A 17,550-nucleotide genomic window follows, 5' to 3' on the forward strand; every position below is an offset into this window, starting at 1 on the left:
TATGCCACGTGGAGCCACATGGCAACTCCCTGTCGCTCCGCCGCCCCGCCAGTGATGAATGTTGGGCAGCACTTGACCGCAACAAAGACAACTGCAACTCTGACAACAACACACACCGACATTGCCTCTCCCCGTCTCAAAATGGTCCACCCAAAGGACAAGGGGGAGTCATTGACGGCAGAGGATTACTTCTGGTAAGTGTGGTTCCCCGGCACCGCTCAGCACCTCGTGCATCACCTCGCTAACAACACCCAGGCCGCTCACCACCATCCGGGACACGCTCCTGCGACCCGATGTCGAGCGCCAGATTCCCCACTCCAAGGTCAAGCTCTTGCTCAAGTGGCATCTCTCCCGCCTCCAGAAGCCATGGGAGCCCTTCAAGCCAGCCTCGAGCCAGGCGCGCACCGCGATACAGGGCACGACGGTGCAGATCCCCGGCAGCGACATCAAGATGGACATTGACGCTGGCTCGCGTTCCATCGCCCTCCGCATCTCGGACGCCGTGGGCATCAACGAGGTCACGGCGTTCCTCCTATGGAAGTCGTACACGTCCTACTCGATCGAAGAGCCCACACCAGCAAAGGGCAAGAGCGAAGAGGACGCCGTCGTCGACCGCCTCCTCCTCTGGTACGAGCAGGAGCTGCTCGCCGTCCCCCAGATCGTCATGGCACTGTACGTTCCCGCGTCGCAGCACACAGGATGGGAGGAGCTCGCCGCCGAGCTCCGCCCTGATATCCTCGGCGACCAGGCTTCGTTCATCGAGTCATTGTTCAGAGCGTTCGGCGGACTCGCCCAAAAGTCTATTGAGAGAGACACGGAGTCGGCGCGAGCTCTGTTTTTGTGAGTGCAGATGGGCTGGAACGTGTGCTGAACTGGCCAGGGCAACGCTCCAGCTCCGCCAACAGGAGACCCTCCTCGACCTTCTCTTCCTCATTCTCTACCAGTTCACCACTCGCCCTGCCGCTGTCTCCGAGGGCTTGATCAAGGGCACCGTTCTGTCGAGCTTTGGAACGGCACAGGCCAACGGCGAGATCTGGCAGAACGACGAAGAGTGCCAGCGCCTCCAGCTGCGCATTCGCGACCTGTTGCTGGTGATTGCCGTCGAGGCCATGTGTCTCGCGCAGATTCTCTCCCCCGAGGCCAACGACGAAGCCGACACCTTTGGAGCCACCCTACTCCACTCCCGCGACCGACTGCATGCCGTGCACTCATTCATCATGGAGCAGACGGACGACTTGGCACCCGGTCACCCAGAGGCGGAGACTGTCTTCCCCCCATTCCCGACACCTGTCCTCTGTCTCGCATGGGCCGTCGTTCTCCGCTCCCTTCCACCCCATCTGCAACCCCCCTCGGGCGAAGACTTCCAGCTCGACACGACGCACATGAGCGGCGACGACCCGGTGGTGTACCTCGGCCCAGCAACCCGCGCGCTGAGTTTGTCATCGGGCTTGTTCCCATGGTTCGACGCGATTCTCGAGGGACCATTGTTCGAGGCCACGAAGGACGCGTTCAGCGGAGACCTCGCTGTCGACATGGCGTCGTTGAGGCGCAGCCCTATCAAAGACGTCCTGATCGGCCTGTCCGAGTTAATACACATCGGGAGCATCGCCGACCGCTCAGGGCTGTACCGAACATGGGGCCTGCTGTTTGGAGGCGGTGTCCAGGAAGCTTCGACATCCCTCGCAAACAACTATTGGACCGTCGACTTTGCGTACGACGACCGACGAGCCATCCTGGACGAAAGTCGTTGGCCACGCGAGCCAACACACCTCCCCAGGATCCTTGCCGCCATCACAGGTGTCAGCTCGGACGATGAGGTCAACCTTGCCCTCACGGTCGTCAGCCCCGTCCCTGACGTTTTCGACTATGTCAATGACCTGCCGTTCGTTACCATCACCTCACCGCACTCTACTTTTATGATCACTGGGGAGGATGACAATGGCCGCACGACAGTGGAGGCCAGCGTCGACTTTGAGCTCCCCGGAGGCGCCATCATTCCACGAAGGGCACGCGGAACCATCATCTCTGGTGATGATGACCACCCCACCGTTGTGTCATGGCGTTTCCGTCAGGCTGGATGGCCGCTCCTCATCGAGATTCTCCGCGGAGCTGTCGGCCTCCCCCCTTCCCCACGAGTCAAAAGCGACGCGCGCAAGCTTGAGCTTGTCGACCTGGGTGTCGAGGGCGATGACCTCTCACCGATCCTTGCCTCGGGCCTCAAGCTCCTTCGCTCTGTTCTTCGTTCGCCCGAAGTCGCGTCCCTACTGGTTCGCAATGGCAGCCCCGGGGACCGCTTCCCGGGGCAGTCCCTGCTGGAGCTTGCATTGACGGTGCTCACCGACCGCTCTCGAACTGAACGCTCGCAGGTCGACTTTGTGGCCGCCAAGCACGCGATCGACATCCTCCAGTCGCTGCTTCTGACCGGCAACGAGGCCATTTGGCAGGCCTTCCGTGCCTCGGGCTTCTTCGACTCGCACTCACGCCGCCAGGGTTCTGTGGCATCGCTCATTCAGAGCGATGGCCTCAGAGGCAAGCACGGCCTGACGGCAGCTCTGCTTCGCCTTGTCCGCTCGCTTGCATCCGCAAACGCTGGTGATGCCCAGGTGGTGCGGTCAGCCGTCAAGCTTGTGGTGACCGATGTCTGGTCGCAGTTCTCTGGTTGGCGCTACCAGGACATCTCGAAGCGATACGAAATTGCTTCTCTCCTTATCGAGATCTTCGACATTGTTCTCAAGCATCCTCTTGGCGAAGACGGCAAGTCGCCTTCCCCGGCTGCCGCCTACCTCTTCGACGTGTTTGTCAACAACACCTCACCGCTGTCCTACCGTCCCATCGTCGACGTGTTCACGCAATCGTCGCATCTCGCTACCCGATTCGTCCAGGCTCGCCGGTGGTCGGATGCCGAGATTGTCTATTCTGCGTTTGACAACTCGGCATCGCTCTTGTCGACGTTGCTACGCCTCGCTCCATCTCTGAACGTTTCAGTCAACGCTCTCCCCTTCAGCCTCTTTGGATCTACTGTCGTGACTGCCAACGGCGACAAGATCCAACTCGTTGACCATCTCGTCGACCTCATCTTCCAGCCAAGCTTGCAGCCTACAGGCCTTCGCCTGTTACTCAGGCTCCTTAGGGTGTACTTGGGTGCAAGCAACATCGGTGACCAGCGACCGTCTCTCGCGGGCATGCTTCGAAACCCCGGCACGCTTAACGGCATTGCCACCGTCGCCGTCAACGCTGGTCTCGATCAAGTCAAGTCTGATGCCTGGGCGCTCCTCGGCACGATTATCGCGACGCAGCCTGGCTGCGCTGCCATCTTGATCCCACCAGTGAAGGGCGGGCAAGTCCCGAAGCTTGAAGGCTTGCTTAAGCATGCCGTCGACGAGGTCCTGGATTGGCAGGCCCAGTTCAGCGAAGGCCCGAGCGGCTTGGCTGCCGTCCTTGGCTGCATCCAGGCTATCCTCGAGTCTGCACGTGCGGCCAACGCAGTGTCGGTTCTGCGTTCCGAGGCCACCTTCTGGCAGGCCGTCCATGACATTGCCATCAAGTTTGTGGCCCTGCCATCAAGCTTCTCGGACAACGTTGCAGCGGAGGTGCAGAACTACTCGTATGCGGTTCAGGCCAAGGCGAATGCCACGTCGCTACTGGCAACCGAGCTGGCGCTTGCTCTCGACAGCGACGCTGAGACGGAAGCAAAGGCCCAAACTCTCGTACTGTCTCTTCTGCGCAACACTGGAGCCTTGGAGGACACCGCCTTGACCGCCATCCACACGAGCTGTGACCCCGAAATGCATGCCAACGAGGCCGCCGCCATCAAGGCCAACGGTGTCAACCTTTCTCCGCTCCGAACCGTCAATCTCCCCGAGGAGCGCGTGTATGGTATTCAGTACTTGTACGACGGCGTCCCTGTCATCTTCAATGACGAGGAACGGCAGAGCAGCGTCAACCGATCAATCGCCATCCTCAACCTCAACTGGTCCCAGCTGGATGCCGATATCAGCTACACCAAGGCGTGGCGGCTGCTCTTCGACGTTGTGGTCACAGTGACCAGCGGCGACGCCCTTGCGGCCAGAGCGGCTCTCAAAGCTGCCAACTCTATTGCCGCGAACCTCGCCGACGAGGACAGAGGAGGCGACGTCATGCTCGCCATTCAGACCGAGCGTCTAAGCATCCTCGCCACTTTGCTTCACATCGCATTGGACCCCGAGGTAGAGGTTTCGGAGGCAGCCGTCGTCAAAGAGCTTGCCAATTCGGTCCGCAGGATTGTGGAGAGTACCCTGTTCCCTCCCGTCATCTCTCTCCGACACCCAGAGCTCCCTGCCATTCACCGGCCCGTGCTCCGAGTGCTCCTCCTCCTTTCACAGGCGCAGGCCGGCAGCGCCGCCGACGAGGTGCGCGAAGTGCTCTTCGACTCTGGAGCGACGTTTGCGCTCGAGGCGGCAAACGTTGTTCTCGATACCATCCTCCTGCAAAGCAACTTGGACGCCGAGAAGGATCTCAGCCTCATCATTGCCCTCCTCTGCGAGATGAGCCGCGTCTCAACATCAACTGCCGTTTGGCTCGACAAGCTCATGCAGGTCAACCTCATTCCCCGCAGCTTGGACGTCATTGTCCGCACACGGCCTGTCGACGGCACGCTCCCTCCTCACTTCCACACCATCCTGCTCCTCCATCTCGCCATTGCAAGCAATGGCCCGACTGCTGAGAAGCTTGCGGTTTCGGGCGTTCTTCCCGCATACGCTGACAATGTGGTCGCCGTCGAGGCCGAGGCTGCTCGCATTGACGTGTCCAACGCCAACGGCAGTTTCCACCGCGCTTGGTGCGAGCTTCTCCAAGTCGTCACGGCCCTCCTGTCGTCCCTCCCAGATGCCGCGTCATTTGCTCGCTCCGACGTCGTGCCATTCGTACGAGTCGTTCTGCAGCAGCTTCTCCACTCCCTCCAATGGGCCGGACCGGACAGCCCCCTTTCCCGTCCAGCCCTCGAGGAGATGGAGCTTGTCGCCGAGGTGTTCTACGGCCTCGCCAACGCCGTCAACCCTGGTCCCTACAGCTTGCTCTCGGAGTTTGCGCCGTCGGCCATCACGTTCCTGCGCACTGTCCAGTTTTGCTTGTCTCACCCCCATCAGTTCATTGGCTGCATCGCGCCATCGGACGAGGAGGAGCAAGTTGCTCTGGAGAAGGAGCGGGCGACTGTCGAGTCGCAACAGAGCGACCCCAACCTCGTCGACCACAAGGCACTGCCGATAATTGCATCTCGCATGGATGCTCTGCTGCGCACTGCGCGCACGGTTCTTGTCGCGCTTGTTCGCTTCACCCGTGCGTGGGAGAGTCTCAGTGGCGACAGGGAGCCCAACGTTGCGTTCCTCCTCCCTTTCGACGTGAGTTTGCAATTAGAGTGCACATGCTCAGAACTGACGCTCTCAGGATGAGCACGCGCTCTCATCGTCTCTCGACCCCATTAGCACCCTCAACGACTTGTACCGCGAGATTGCGTCCCTGGTCAAGAGAGCGCCGGTGGAAGAAGGCCCCGACGGCCTGCAGGCTATGGAGGCCGCCGCCGTGCTCTCCCTCACGCAGCTGTGCGAGCGACGCATCTTGATGCCTGCCGCATTGGCGCCGCCCGACGACACGATGGACGTCGACACGGCCGGCCACAAGCACCGCGTTTCGTTCAGCACGCCCGCCAACCGCTATCTCGAGGTCCGCAAGGCCCTGGAGAGCGAAGTGCAGAACATGCTCAGCTCGACGGCGTCGCTGACCAAGCTCCTCGACGTCCTCAAAACCGTCGCGGACCGCGAGTTCCCAGAGTAGTGTAGAATGAGCCACCTGTATACCAGCATTTCCATATCATAGGGCGCCCACGCCGCCGCAACAAGCGTGATTCATCAATGCATAATTGGAGACAATGCAGCTGCCACAGTGTTTGGCAGGGTCGTTGAGTGTACAAGTTCTAGTGGTTGGAAAAGGCGAGATCAACTGCCGTGCGAGGCAGGCAGCCCAAAAAGGGGAGGGGAAGCGAAAAGTCCTAGCCCGAGGTGGTGAGCGAAGGGTGAAATGTCCTAGTCCAGAGGACGCGTGTGTTCTATCTAGCACCCGTCGAGGAGCCTGTTCCGCGGGGCCTTAATGTTGGGGTTGGCCTCCATGGCCTGATCGAATGTGGACTGGGGGCGGTCAGCTTGTGCCTGGGCGGCATGGTGGTGCCACTCACAATGTTGGCGTTCCAGTACGCGGGTCCGAGATATTTTATGTAGTCTTGGGTCGGGTAGTTTGGTGGCTCGCAGCCAATGTTGATGGCTTTAGGGTCCTGGTACACGCGGATGTAGTCGACCAGCATCTCGTACGGGAAGAACTCTTTGAGGCCTTCGTAGCTGCGGGTGTTAGGTCTGACTCGGAAGCCCGGACAAGCTGGACAAGCTTCAACTCACTCAACAGCACCAAAGTTTTCCGAGATACCGAGGTTGATGATAATGTACATTGGCTCCTCGGAGATGATGCGCTGGCCGACCTGCGCGCGTGCATTGGGCCCCATTGCCGACGCACGGACGGTCCACGCCTTCTTGTTGTCGCTGATCCAGGTAATATACCCGTTGTCCCTGTCTGGCAGGTACTCGAAGCCGTAGATGGAGAAACAACCCCCCATGGCCGTGTAGCACTGCTGATTCGTGAGGCCGGTGGCAGACGTGGCCTGCTGGAACGCACTACCGCGGTAGTTGTTGAGCTTGACGGTAGTGTTGTCGTAGATGTGGAAGTAAGTGTCGGACGTGTTCGGCCACAGGTATTGCGGGTTGAAGGGCGCCCACTGGGCGGAAAGGGACACACGGCCCTCATAGGAGCCCTTGTCATCGACAAAAGCCTCGAAGACGTCAATCTCGGGAGCGGCACGGCCGACGAGAGAGCCGTCTGGGTGGAGGGGGCCGGGGTGGTTCGGGTCGTCAGGACACGAGCAGCGGCTCAGCCGCTGTCCAGGGAGGTATGAGAGAGCGTTGTTGTACGCCCAGTCTCCTTCACCCTCTTCCCACTTGGGCAGGCCGTTGAGGGTCTGGTTGGGAAGGGTACCGACGTCGCACGAGTCGTACGAGTACGGCCACATGCCTTCGAGGGTGCCGCCGTATCCCGCCCTTCCGAGGTTACCCAGTGTCCAGATGGCGGGCCACAGGCCGTAGATGTTGCTCTTTCCGGGGAGGGAGACGTTGGTCTCAATGTACCCGCCAGTGAAACAGAAGCGGTTCCACGAGCTCATGAGACCGCCCGTATAGTTCATGCCGTGCGACGTGTGGTTGTTGAGCGTGAGAACGAGGTTGCCGTCGCGCGTAACAATGTTTGCGGGGTCGTACCACTCGAGGTTGTTGGTGGCCCAGTAGTGGAGGTTCTCTGCCTGCCAGTAAGGGTCGTCTCCGTCGTAGAATGTGCGGCCGTCGTGGTTGAACTCGTCGGAGAAGACGAGCTCCCACTCCTCGCCAGTTTCCACAGACATCTTCCTGTACGCTTCAGGGGGTGTGTCCTTGTCGATGAGCGAGTACCCGTGGAGGTCGGGAAGCTGTCCAGACGCGTTAATGCCGCCAATGTTGTACCCGCCCATGTGCGAGTACTTTGGCTGTCCACGGTAGGCCGTGACGATAGGGTAGACCATGAACAAGGCGATAAGGACGGCGCAGAGGACTAAGACACATCCGAGGTTGCTGGCGCCACGGGCCGTGAACAATGCGCGCCATATGGACATCTTCTTCTGCTCGACACCGGGGTTGTGCAAGTCGTCGTCGTCCTCGGGCCCGATGCCTGCCCATTCCGTTGGGTCGACGAGCTGGCTGTTAGAATCTCTGCACATAATGAATAGCACCCACCATGCTGACAAACTCTCGCCGTCCTTTGCGGTTGATGCTAAAGTCTCCGACGCCGCGAGCCTTCTCTAACTGGTCGTGGTTGGCAAAGTCCATGCCACTCTCGTCGGATCCCGCAAGCGAGAGGACGGACGGCGTGCTGGCCGTGTAGATCGAGTGTGCGATGCCGGGACCGTTATCGCGTCGCCCGCCTTCCGTGCCAGCCATGTACTCGGCCAGCGAGGGCGGGTAGAACGAGGTGAACGACTGCATCGACGCGTGCTTGGCGCCTGCCAGGGTGTCGGGGACGGCGAGGCCACCATACGCGTCGCCGACCGACGACCGACGCGACTTGGACGCGAGGTAGTTCCCGTCCATGGATGAGCGATTTGAGCTCGTCGATGCGCGGCTGTCCGGCCTGCGTTGGAGCGGTGATGGCGACGATCCCGAGAAGCGATTCGACACGCGCAGATCGCGCGGGCTGCTGCCGTCCTTGACAGGGTAGCCGCGCGCGTCGAACCTGGGCAGCTTTTTCGTCGAGCTCTGCGTCGATGGCTGCGGGGACACGATACGCACCGGCGACGCGTACCCCGTGTTGGGGTCCGAGTCGTACCCCGTCGCGCCGGTCGACGACGCGCCTGCACTGCCGCGTGGCGTGGAGAAGGGCCCTCCGGTGGTGAACGCTTGCGCCACGGGAAGTGTCGACGACGAGGACGTGGATGTCGACTCGCGCTCGGCAGGCACGGCCGGCAGGTTCTTGTTTGCTGCAGCGTTACTACTTCGGACGGTGGTAGGCTGGGGCACTGCCGGGGTGTAGATGCTCTCGTCGTCGTCGCTGGCGAGCCCGGCGTCCTTGCGCCTTTTTCTCCGCCACGCGTCGAGGAGATCCGAGCCGCCAGAGAGGTACGAGTCGCGATCGGCGTAGCCTCCAGTGCTTGAGCCGGCGTCTCCAAGGCCGAGGCCGCGTGTGGAGCTGCTGGCCTCGGCGAGACGCGACCTTAATGAGCATGGAAACTCTGCGAGCGTGGGCGAGAGCGCCGAGCGGCCGCTGGCCGAGACGACATTGTCGTCGATGTCCGACGCGTGCCAGGTGGTCGGGGGTGAGCCCTTGTCCTTTGTGACAAACGAGTTGTACGAGACCCGCTCTTTCGCGCCGTCTTTGGCGCGCCCGTTAAACGCCATCTCGGTGGAGGCGATAAGGTGTGGAGGTACAAGCTCGACCGGCGATGTACAGGATGGGGAAGGGGGAAGGGGAAGGGGAGGGGGTGGGGGAGTCGCGCCGGCGGTCTTGATGTACAGGTGAGTTGTTGGAAACGTGCAGTGGTGGAATGAGGTCGAGGAAGGTGGACGAGATGGTGTCTGACCTTTGCCTTGTGGATTGCGGTCAGTCAGCGGCAAACGGATACAGTGTGGCTGCTGATTTGCAGGCGGGGGAGGAGGAAGTAGGAGTATGAGGGCCGAGGCCAAGCAGCAGCAAGGCAGCAGGCAGCACTACTCCCTAGTCGCCAAGGACGGCACAAGTCGAGAGCAAGCGAAACACGGAGCCTTGGGTCATTGAGGTTTACTCGCTCTCTCTCTCGTCTTGTGCGCTGCGCTGGATCTGCTCGCTGCCATGACGTGACAACCCCCAAGAGGTAAAACGGCCAGTCCCTTGGACCCTTTGCCTTGTCGCTCGCAGCCGCCGAGCCCGCAGCAGTGTTTCAACAGAGACACGCGGGACGGCGCTGCCACTGCCGCACGCAGGCCGCAGCTCCCCCCGCCCGGCCCACCGCCCCGTATCTTTGGGTTTCGCTGCGCCAAACTGTAAAGAGCACGCCCCCCGGGGTGGTGTCAGGGCGGAGCGTGTCGAGAGGTACCGACCTCGGTACCAAGTGTGACGGTGGCCCAGTGGATGAATGCATGCATGCATGCGAGGCCGGCGCAGTCGGTGTCGCCGACCGACGACGCGTCGAGGTCGCTCAAAGATTGCAAAGGGTCTGGCTGGCCAGGGGCTCGCTCGTTCGACACGCTGGCTGGCGGCTGCACTCTGTCCCTGTGGCGCAGGGGAAACTGCCGCCGAGACGCGTCGTGCATGCAATGTTTGCGCGTGTCTCAGTTCTGATCGCTGCTTCCTGCACTGGCTATTCTCGACGACAACGACCGACGGCGCATCCGATGCACGGGTATGCACCGTCAGCCGACCGAGGCATGGTATGCCCGCTGTCCGTGCACCAGCCATCTCCATGCCAGCATGCGCCGTCATGCTCATATCGATAGCAGCAGCGCCGGCAGCCCGTCGTCATGGATGCTGCTTCGGGCAGCCTAGCGGCGTAGGTTGGGTGCAATGTGCTCGCTCTGCGTGCGCGTCGTAGGCGCAGTCGTCGTACTTGTCTTGGGCGTGGTCTCCAGGCACTGTAAAGCTGCTACGGGCTGCGAGCTGCGAGCTGCGGTGGGGTGGCTTGGCTCTTGGGCATTTTGCTTCCGACGTTACATAATCACTCTGAGTTGGCGGTTACATAATCACAGCGCCAGCCGCCACGCGCCCCGGAGTTTGCGGCGAAAACTCTTCACCAGCTTCGAACAGGCGACTTTTGGCAGTCGGCTTGCTGTACGGTGCAGTGGTGGCAGCAGGCAGCAGACGGCGCCTTGAACGCTCGCACGCCGGCTCCTCTCGACTTCTCCATCCCCCGCCCAAGTCATCGGCATCTTCAAGCGCACCTCGACCAGTTTACTTCTTCAAAACCGGACCACCCCACGGACCAGTCACGATGCTTATCAGCAAGCAGAACCGCCGCCTTGTGAGTCGCCCGCGGCCGAGCGGAGCGAGGGCGCGGCGGGGCGACAACAGTTGTGCCCGCCACGCCGATGCTCGACGCCGGCCATCACCACCCCCCCTCGACGCCCACTAACCGGCCCAGATTTACGAGCAGCTCTTCAAGGAGGGCGTCCTCGTCGCCCCCAAGGAGTTCAACCGCCCCTCGCACCCCGACCTCACGACGGTCCCCAACCTCGAGGTCATCAAGGCGATGCAGTCGCTCACCTCCAAGGGCTACGTCAAGACGCAGTTCTCGTGGCAGTGGTACTACTACACGCTCACCGACGAGGGCCTCGCCTACCTCCGCGAGTACCTCCACCTCCCCGCTGAGATTGTGCCCGTGACCCACACCAAGCCCGCGCGCCCCGCCGGCCGCCCCGCCGGCTACGGCGCCGGCCGTGAGGGTGGCTACCGCGCCCCCCGCGGCGACCGCGAGGGCGGCTACCGCCGCCGCGACGACGCCGGCGACAAGGAGGGTGCCAGCGGCGACTACCGCCCCCGCTTTGGCGGTGTCGGCCGTGGCGCCGGTGCCCCCGCCTCGTAAAAGGCTCGATGTGTTTTCGCACTCGGCTTTACACTGGGATGACAGGTGTCCATTCGTCTCTGCTGCGTAGCTAGTTTGTAGTCTATGCCACGGGCGTTTGGTGCTTGATTTTGGGAGCAGCGGCAGCGCGCAGCGAGACTCGGCACTGGCTTGTGGCGTGTATGTCGTGTCCCACTGATGCGGCTTGAATTCTTGAAAAGTAGCAAAGATTACCCTGGCTATGAGCTAGTAGCTTTCCCTAATTGAACGTGTCCTAATTGATAGACGATGGGCTTTAGACTTCGGACCTCCACTTGGCTGGATCGCCAGCCTGTTTGGCGGCTTGGAAGCACTTCAACCACGGACACACGCCCTACCAGCCGTAGCCCCAACCCAACCCCCCACACACACGCACGCGTGCATAAAGTCCGAAGCAAGGAAAGTCTATTGCGGCTACGTACAGCGAGTACCGTCTTGGTCGAGCGTGAGATACCACTCCGTGCCACACATGTCTCCGTGTGCCCTCCTCCACGCCAGGTAGACACACTCTAAACCACGTATGGGTATAAATATACAGTGGTTAACAACCCGCTCACGCCTTGGTGGCGGCTGCGCGGGCCTTGGCGGCCGCATCGATCCTGGCCTGGTTCGTCTTGGCGACGGCGTAGACAATACCGGCGACACCGCCAACGAGGATGGCAGAGACCGAGCCGACAGTGATGGCGTTGCCAAAGAAGATCATGCCCGATGCCGCAACGGGGAGCTTGTTGAGGGCGCCAACCATCGAGTAGGTCGTCGAGCCGCAGATGCGGACACACCACGCAGTGCTGTACGAGATGAAGACGGCCGCGGCACCCGAGAAGATGATGGCCGAGAGGAGGACGGCACGGTTGTCGGCAGGGAAGTTCTTGGCCAGGCTCTCAACACCCCAGTTCTCAAAGAGGAGCGACGAGATGACAAGGAAGGGGATGGAAAGCAGGTTGTTGTAGAACATCGAGTCCCAGTCCTTGAAGCCAGTGACCTTGATACGCTTGCGCATGAACAGGACGTAGGCGGCCGAGAAGAGGCAGTTGGCGGCCATCCAGAGGTAGCCAACGTTGAAGCCACCAACGCTGGCGCCCTTGGCCGAGCCACCGTCATCCGTCAGGTAAGCAATGACCGACGAGCCGACCATCAGGCTGAACGAGCACAGAGTGAGGCCGGTGACGACACCGCTGAACATGAAGACCTCTCCATAGGCGATGAGGATGATGGTCAGGTTCTTGAAGATACTGGGCAAGGGTTAGCTCGGGCAGGCACGACGGCGTCCACATGATACTTGCGTGTACACGGGAATGGAGAGGAATTGCTGTTGTCATGTCAGCCTCGTTCGTCCACGTGGGTAGTTCTCATAATCGCAGCTACACTCACCAGAGACTTGGAGCCGGTGTAGATGACGGCAACAAGAAGGGCAGAAATGGGCCACCACGCCTTTGCGTCCTTGACGTCAAAGTCGCGGACTGCAGAGTCAGCGTGGGGCGCGCGGGGAAGGGCCGGGGCTCGAAGCTTGCGCGAGCGCGTCGGCAAACCCGGCAAACTCACAGGTAATCAGACCCATTCGCTTGACCGTCACGACGGCCGCGACACAGACCAACGACTGGATAGCCAGGAGGAGGAAGGTCATGTCGAAGTTTGCTCCAGAGACGACATACTGCGACCGGTGTCAGCGTGCGCTTCGGGTCTGAATGTGCCGCGGTGGCTTGGTGGGAAGTGATCAACGCCACGTTGCCGGGATCCTAGTGTGCGACACGGATGACGACCAGGTGTGCGTGCGAGCACGCAGGTGCAGGTGGGCGGGCTTGTCGTCACAAGTGCGACGCTGAGAGAAACCGACCGGGGCGACAACATACCTTGTTGACGACCGTCATCATGATCGACGCGGCGCAGTAGTTGAGAATGGGCAGAATCTGCTCCTTGCCCGTTGGCGGAGCGGCCTCGGCCTTGGCCTCATACTGTGGCGACGAGGGACCCCTGGCGCCGCCGAGGTTTGCGAGGAAGGCCTCCTTCTCCTCGTCGCCGCGGCGCTCGGCCGTGGCGGCGTGGAAGCTCGAGCTCGACGCGGTGCGGTTGAGGGGTGGGGAGCCGGACCGACTGAGGCTCGGAGTCGGGACGAACGGCTTGGACATGCTGGGGGAACGCGACGGGGACGAAATGGTGGCTAGGGGCACTGCGGCACTGGATCAAGACGACAGGGCAAGTTGTTGTCGGTGGTGGGAGCACGGACCGAGGAGCACGGCGGTGGGGGGCTACAAAGTGGGGGGGGGAGGGGGGAGAAGAGGGAAGAGAAGAAGAAGGGCGAAGAGGAAGAAGTAAAGTGTGCGAGACTGTGGTTGTTGTCAAGCAGCAGGTTGAGAAGTGGCCAAGTAAGTCGAAAGTGGAAGGCGAAAGAGGATGTTGTAGAGGAGTGGTAGGAGTTGTCGACGAGACGACGACGACGACGACCAAGCAGGAAGGAAAATGGAATGGCTGAGCGGTGAGCGACGTGCCAGCGCAGTGTGTATGTGCCTTGGGATGAGGTGGCGGCTGGCTGGCTCGCCTGGCTGGGTAGTGCCGCCGCCGCCGCCCTGCCTGGTGGATCTCTGTGCGCTACGTGGGTACAGAAGGTAATAGGTGGGGGGAAGGTCCAAGGGTACCCAGGCCAAAAAGAGCACTGACGCCCTAGCCCAAGAGGGGCCACCCAGGCATGCTCCCCAGGGCACTGGCATCGACCAAAAGGCACAACAAGCATGTCCGGCAAGGCGGGCACCACCAATGAGTAGGACTAGGCCGCAACATCCAACAGCCCTACAAGGCAGCAGGCGGCACGAATACCGCGACTGGCAGGGACATGGGTCCAGGATAGCGGGACTAAACGAGCAGGTGGCGTCGACGCGGGGGGGTGGAAATGATGACGGCGGCGACCGCTGCTGCACGCCCTCAGGGCTATGGCGAGGCGACGAGCTGACGAGAAGAAGAAGCAAAGAGAAAAAAAAAATACGCTCCCAGGTCCACTCTCGCGTCCCTCAAACGCGAACAAAAAGGTGCTCGCGAGTGACCTGCTTCCGAGGCGAGGGACGGGGCTGCGTGGCGGCGGGGTTTCAGAACCCAGAGGCGCTCGAGGCGAGCGAGACGCGCGAGGCGGACTGCGCGGACAGGACGAGCAGGCAGGCCAAGAAGACACCAGATCTGCAACGCGTCGGACTGAACAACCCTCGACGCGTGCAGCCGCCGGACGACCTTGCTGCGCTCGTTATCGCCCCTGCCCCTCCCTCCCTATGTATTCCCGTCGTCCATCTGCTGCGTACGGCCCGCTCCCGAGCAGCCCGGTGACCTAGCTGCGTTGCCCGGCACCTCGTCGCGTGTCTCCCTCTACCCTTCTGCGCGTCAGGCCCTGGCCACACGGCATCGCGTCCATGCCCCAGGCCCACACCTGAATGTAATGGAACACTCGCCCTCTGACGGCATCCACCTTCGCTCATGATCGCCAGAGGGAACGCGCAAAGTTAAATTTTTTTTATTTATTTTTTACCTTTGTGTCTTTGCACCCGCAGGTTCCTCCCGTAATCGCCGGCAGACAAAGGTCCAACTCTGACGAGATTGATTCACAAAGACAACAAGCTCCAACCAGACACACAATGCATTCTGCACATGCCATAGGCTACGGCGCCGCCGCGGGGTTGGTCGGCGCTGCGCCTCCTGTGCCTGCGGCGGCGGGGGTCGCAGGTGCGACAGGCACACTGCCTGCGCTTGGCGCCGCCGCCGCCGCCGAGGGCGCAGCAGGTGTTGGGGCACTCGCGTTTGGAGCGCCGCCACTCGGCCCGCTCGCGCTTGCAGCCGGAGCTGCGGCGGCAGCTGGGGTCCCAGTTGGCGCGGCCGCGCCATTCGGCGCGGCGCCGGCTGGCTTGGCTTGAACGTTAAGCAAACGCGCCAGAGCCTGCAACTGCTGCTGCGTACATGCCCCCAAGTCACTGCGACGCGTCAATCGCCGAAACCTAACTTTGTTGAAACCACTCACATCGACAGTGTCACGTGCTTGCGGTCTTCGGTCGTGCGGACGACCGTGGCTGGGGCTTTCGGCCCGTTGGGGTCGGCCGGAAGGATGATAATGCGGCTTTGTACAAACTGTGGGATGAGGTTCCTGCACGCACGAGTCAGCTGGGAGAACACGCCGGGCGCCCCAAAGCCACGTACATTCCCACAGTGATGATAATGGGTTGTTGGGTGCTCTTGACTGGGGTTCCTGCAGCTGGTGGTCGCGCCTGTGCACTGCCTGCAGCAGGTGCGGCTGTCGGGGTTGCTGCCGATGGCTGGCCGGGCGTGACATGACTCACAGCGGGCTGTGCCGCGCCGCCGCGTCCACGCCCTCGGGGGCGTCCTCGTGGTCGACCACGGACGGGTGCGGTCGGCGTAGCAGGTGTAGAGGTGGCAGGGATCGCCGGCCTGGGTGGTGCGACAGCTGGCACAGGCGTGACGGGGACCGCCTGTGCAGCGACGGCTGGGATGGGGCGGGCGACGGCGGGGGCTGTGGCGACTGGAATGGCCGCTGGGGCGACTGGGGCAATAGGAGCTGCTGGGGCAGTCGGAGTAGCAGTTGGTGCTGCTGCGGGCGTAGCAGGGGCAACGGGTGGAGCTGCTGCGACGGCAGGGATGGTCGGTGCAGACGGTGCACCTGCCGGCACCATTGCAGGTGCTGCCACTGGTGGTACAGCGGCCACAGGCTGGGGCGCCGGTGCTGCCGGTGGAGGAGCCGCCAGTGCCGCCGCGCGCGCCGCCTCGGCTTGCTTGCGTGCTTCCTCCTCTCGCCGCCGTGTCTCCTCCTCCCGGCGCTTCGCCTCCTCCGCTCGCCTCTTGGCCTCCTCCTCCTTTCGCTTGGCCTCTTCGATCTTCTTGCGGGCTTCCTCCTCGAGGCGCAGCTTCTCCCGCTCCTTGGCGCGGACTGCCTCCTCCGCCTTGCGCCGTTCCGCCTCGATGGCGTCCCATTTGCCCTTCTCGACCTTGAGGTTCGCCTGCACAACCTGCAGCTCTTCACGGACCTGAGCTGTTGATGACTGAAGCCAGCTGATCATGGATGGCAGATCGGCCATGTGCTGAGTGGGTTAGTTTACGTAGTCAACACCTCACCCACATTTCCCTCCAGCCGCCGCGCCTTTGCAAAGCGGTCACGGATGTTGACGACTTGGTGTACAAGCTCGGCCGACTCCTTCTGGGCTGAGATAGGCGTCAGCGAGATGGGAGGGCATTGTCACCACAACAACACCCACCTGCCTCTTCGGTCGGTGGTTTCTCGAGCTCCTCGTCATGGATCTGCCAGACATGGTACGGCAGCAACCTGTCGATAGCGTCCCCGTAGCTCGTAAACCTGCTTGGTTGTGCGGGGAATAGCGTCTCGTGTTGGTCCAGGGCGAGCGCCAGGCCAAGGCTGTTGTTGTGATGCGATGAAGGAAGGTGGGAGCGAGCGACAATCGCACACAGTGTCAGAAGGAAGCACGGTCAGCAGTCAGAACACTCCGCCCCTGCTATTCCAGTTTCACTCACGCTTCGCTGCGCTCCTCGACTTCGGCGATCTCAGCGTCGGTGTAGTCGAGGGCCGCGAGGGCGCGTTTCCGCTTCGCAGGGACGCTCGGGCCCGGTTCGTCGCGCGGTGGTCTGACCGGGGCAGCAGACTGGGCCGAGCCTGGCGTCGACGGCGGCGAGGCTATCTGGGCTGCTGGTGTGGCCGGGTTGGTTGTGGGAGCTGGGGTGGGGCTGCCATTGGGAACGGCAGCGGTGAGGGGCGCAGGTGTGTTTGGTAGTGGGGTGGATGGCGCGGCCGGTGTCGATGGGCCTGCGGTGGGTGGTTTTGATGGTGCTGGTGATGTATACTCTTGCGGAGGGGTTGATGCTGCAGTCTCGCCTGCCATAGTGCAGCTTGATGTCGCCGGACGTCCTCCACCAGGTCGAGGTCGGTCGGCAACGAATAGTAGCAAATGGCGGCGGCAGCTGGCTGCTGGGTGGGTGACGGAAAGAGTGAGACGTCAGAATCTCGTTCAACTGGGATTAATTCGGCCATATGGCGATTATTTGGGCACTGAGGGGCGGGGGGCTTGCAACAATGGGGAATGGTTTAGATGAGAATGCAACGAGTTGCGAGAGATGAATGATGCAGACGAGGTCGTTGTGCAGCGAGAGCTGATGCAACGAGACGAGGCGAGGCGGGGCAGCGGGCCGGCCGACAGCATTCATCACGAGCTGGCAGGCAGGCAGGCAGCACGACAACCAGAGGTTGCGTTTTGAGGAGAGCAAGGCCAGCCAGCCAGGCAGGCAGGCAAGACAATCTCTGCCAAAACGACCACTGTTGCTTAAAATGGGGAGAGCGTATAAACAGGCACGTGGCACACGTGGCAGGCAGGTGGAGGTGAGAT

The 17,550-nt window shown here is 61.8% G+C and overlaps 5 protein-coding genes across 5 annotated transcripts; 2 read left to right on the forward strand and 3 right to left on the reverse strand.

The window, feature by feature from the left end:
- Nucleotides 1–141: 141 nt before the first annotated feature.
- Nucleotides 142–5,808, forward strand: Q8F55_002113 (uncharacterized protein; the record flags this gene model as incomplete). Its single annotated transcript, XM_069350721.1, has 4 exons — nucleotides 142–194; nucleotides 256–840; nucleotides 881–5,375; nucleotides 5,422–5,808. The coding sequence occupies 4 exons, from the start codon at nucleotides 142–144 to the stop codon at nucleotides 5,806–5,808; spliced, it is 5,520 nt and encodes a 1,839-aa protein (XP_069211107.1).
- Nucleotides 5,809–6,083: 275 nt separating this feature from the next.
- Nucleotides 6,084–8,996, reverse strand: Q8F55_002114 (uncharacterized protein; the record flags this gene model as incomplete). Its single annotated transcript, XM_069350722.1, has 4 exons — nucleotides 6,084–6,158; nucleotides 6,206–6,365; nucleotides 6,423–7,798; nucleotides 7,839–8,996. 4 exons carry the CDS (start codon nucleotides 8,994–8,996, stop codon nucleotides 6,084–6,086), a joined length of 2,769 nt encoding a protein of 922 aa, XP_069211108.1.
- Nucleotides 8,997–10,561: 1,565 nt separating this feature from the next.
- Nucleotides 10,562–11,152, forward strand: Q8F55_002115 (40S ribosomal protein eS10; the record flags this gene model as incomplete). Its single annotated transcript, XM_069350723.1, has 2 exons — nucleotides 10,562–10,591; nucleotides 10,712–11,152. 2 exons carry the CDS (start codon nucleotides 10,562–10,564, stop codon nucleotides 11,150–11,152), a joined length of 471 nt encoding a protein of 156 aa, XP_069211109.1.
- Nucleotides 11,153–11,723: 571 nt separating this feature from the next.
- VRG4 (GDP-mannose transporter into the lumen of the Golgi) lies at nucleotides 11,724–13,296 on the reverse strand (the record flags this gene model as incomplete). Its single annotated transcript, XM_069350724.1, has 5 exons — nucleotides 11,724–12,402; nucleotides 12,454–12,479; nucleotides 12,542–12,630; nucleotides 12,713–12,821; nucleotides 13,021–13,296. The coding sequence occupies 5 exons, from the start codon at nucleotides 13,294–13,296 to the stop codon at nucleotides 11,724–11,726; spliced, it is 1,179 nt and encodes a 392-aa protein (XP_069211110.1).
- A 1,511-nt stretch (nucleotides 13,297–14,807) lies between these two features.
- On the reverse strand, nucleotides 14,808–17,049 carry Q8F55_002117 (uncharacterized protein; the record flags this gene model as incomplete). Its single annotated transcript, XM_069350725.1, has 6 exons — nucleotides 14,808–15,117; nucleotides 15,165–15,287; nucleotides 15,341–16,236; nucleotides 16,275–16,357; nucleotides 16,411–16,508; nucleotides 16,685–17,049. The coding sequence occupies 6 exons, from the start codon at nucleotides 17,047–17,049 to the stop codon at nucleotides 14,808–14,810; spliced, it is 1,875 nt and encodes a 624-aa protein (XP_069211111.1).
- Between the last annotated feature and the right edge of the window lie 501 nt (nucleotides 17,050–17,550).

The sequence above is a fragment of the Vanrija albida genome (genome assembly GCF_041260175.1).
Source record: "Vanrija albida strain AlHP1 chromosome Unknown contig_2, whole genome shotgun sequence".
Taxonomy (NCBI): domain Eukaryota; kingdom Fungi; phylum Basidiomycota; class Tremellomycetes; order Trichosporonales; family Trichosporonaceae; genus Vanrija; species Vanrija albida.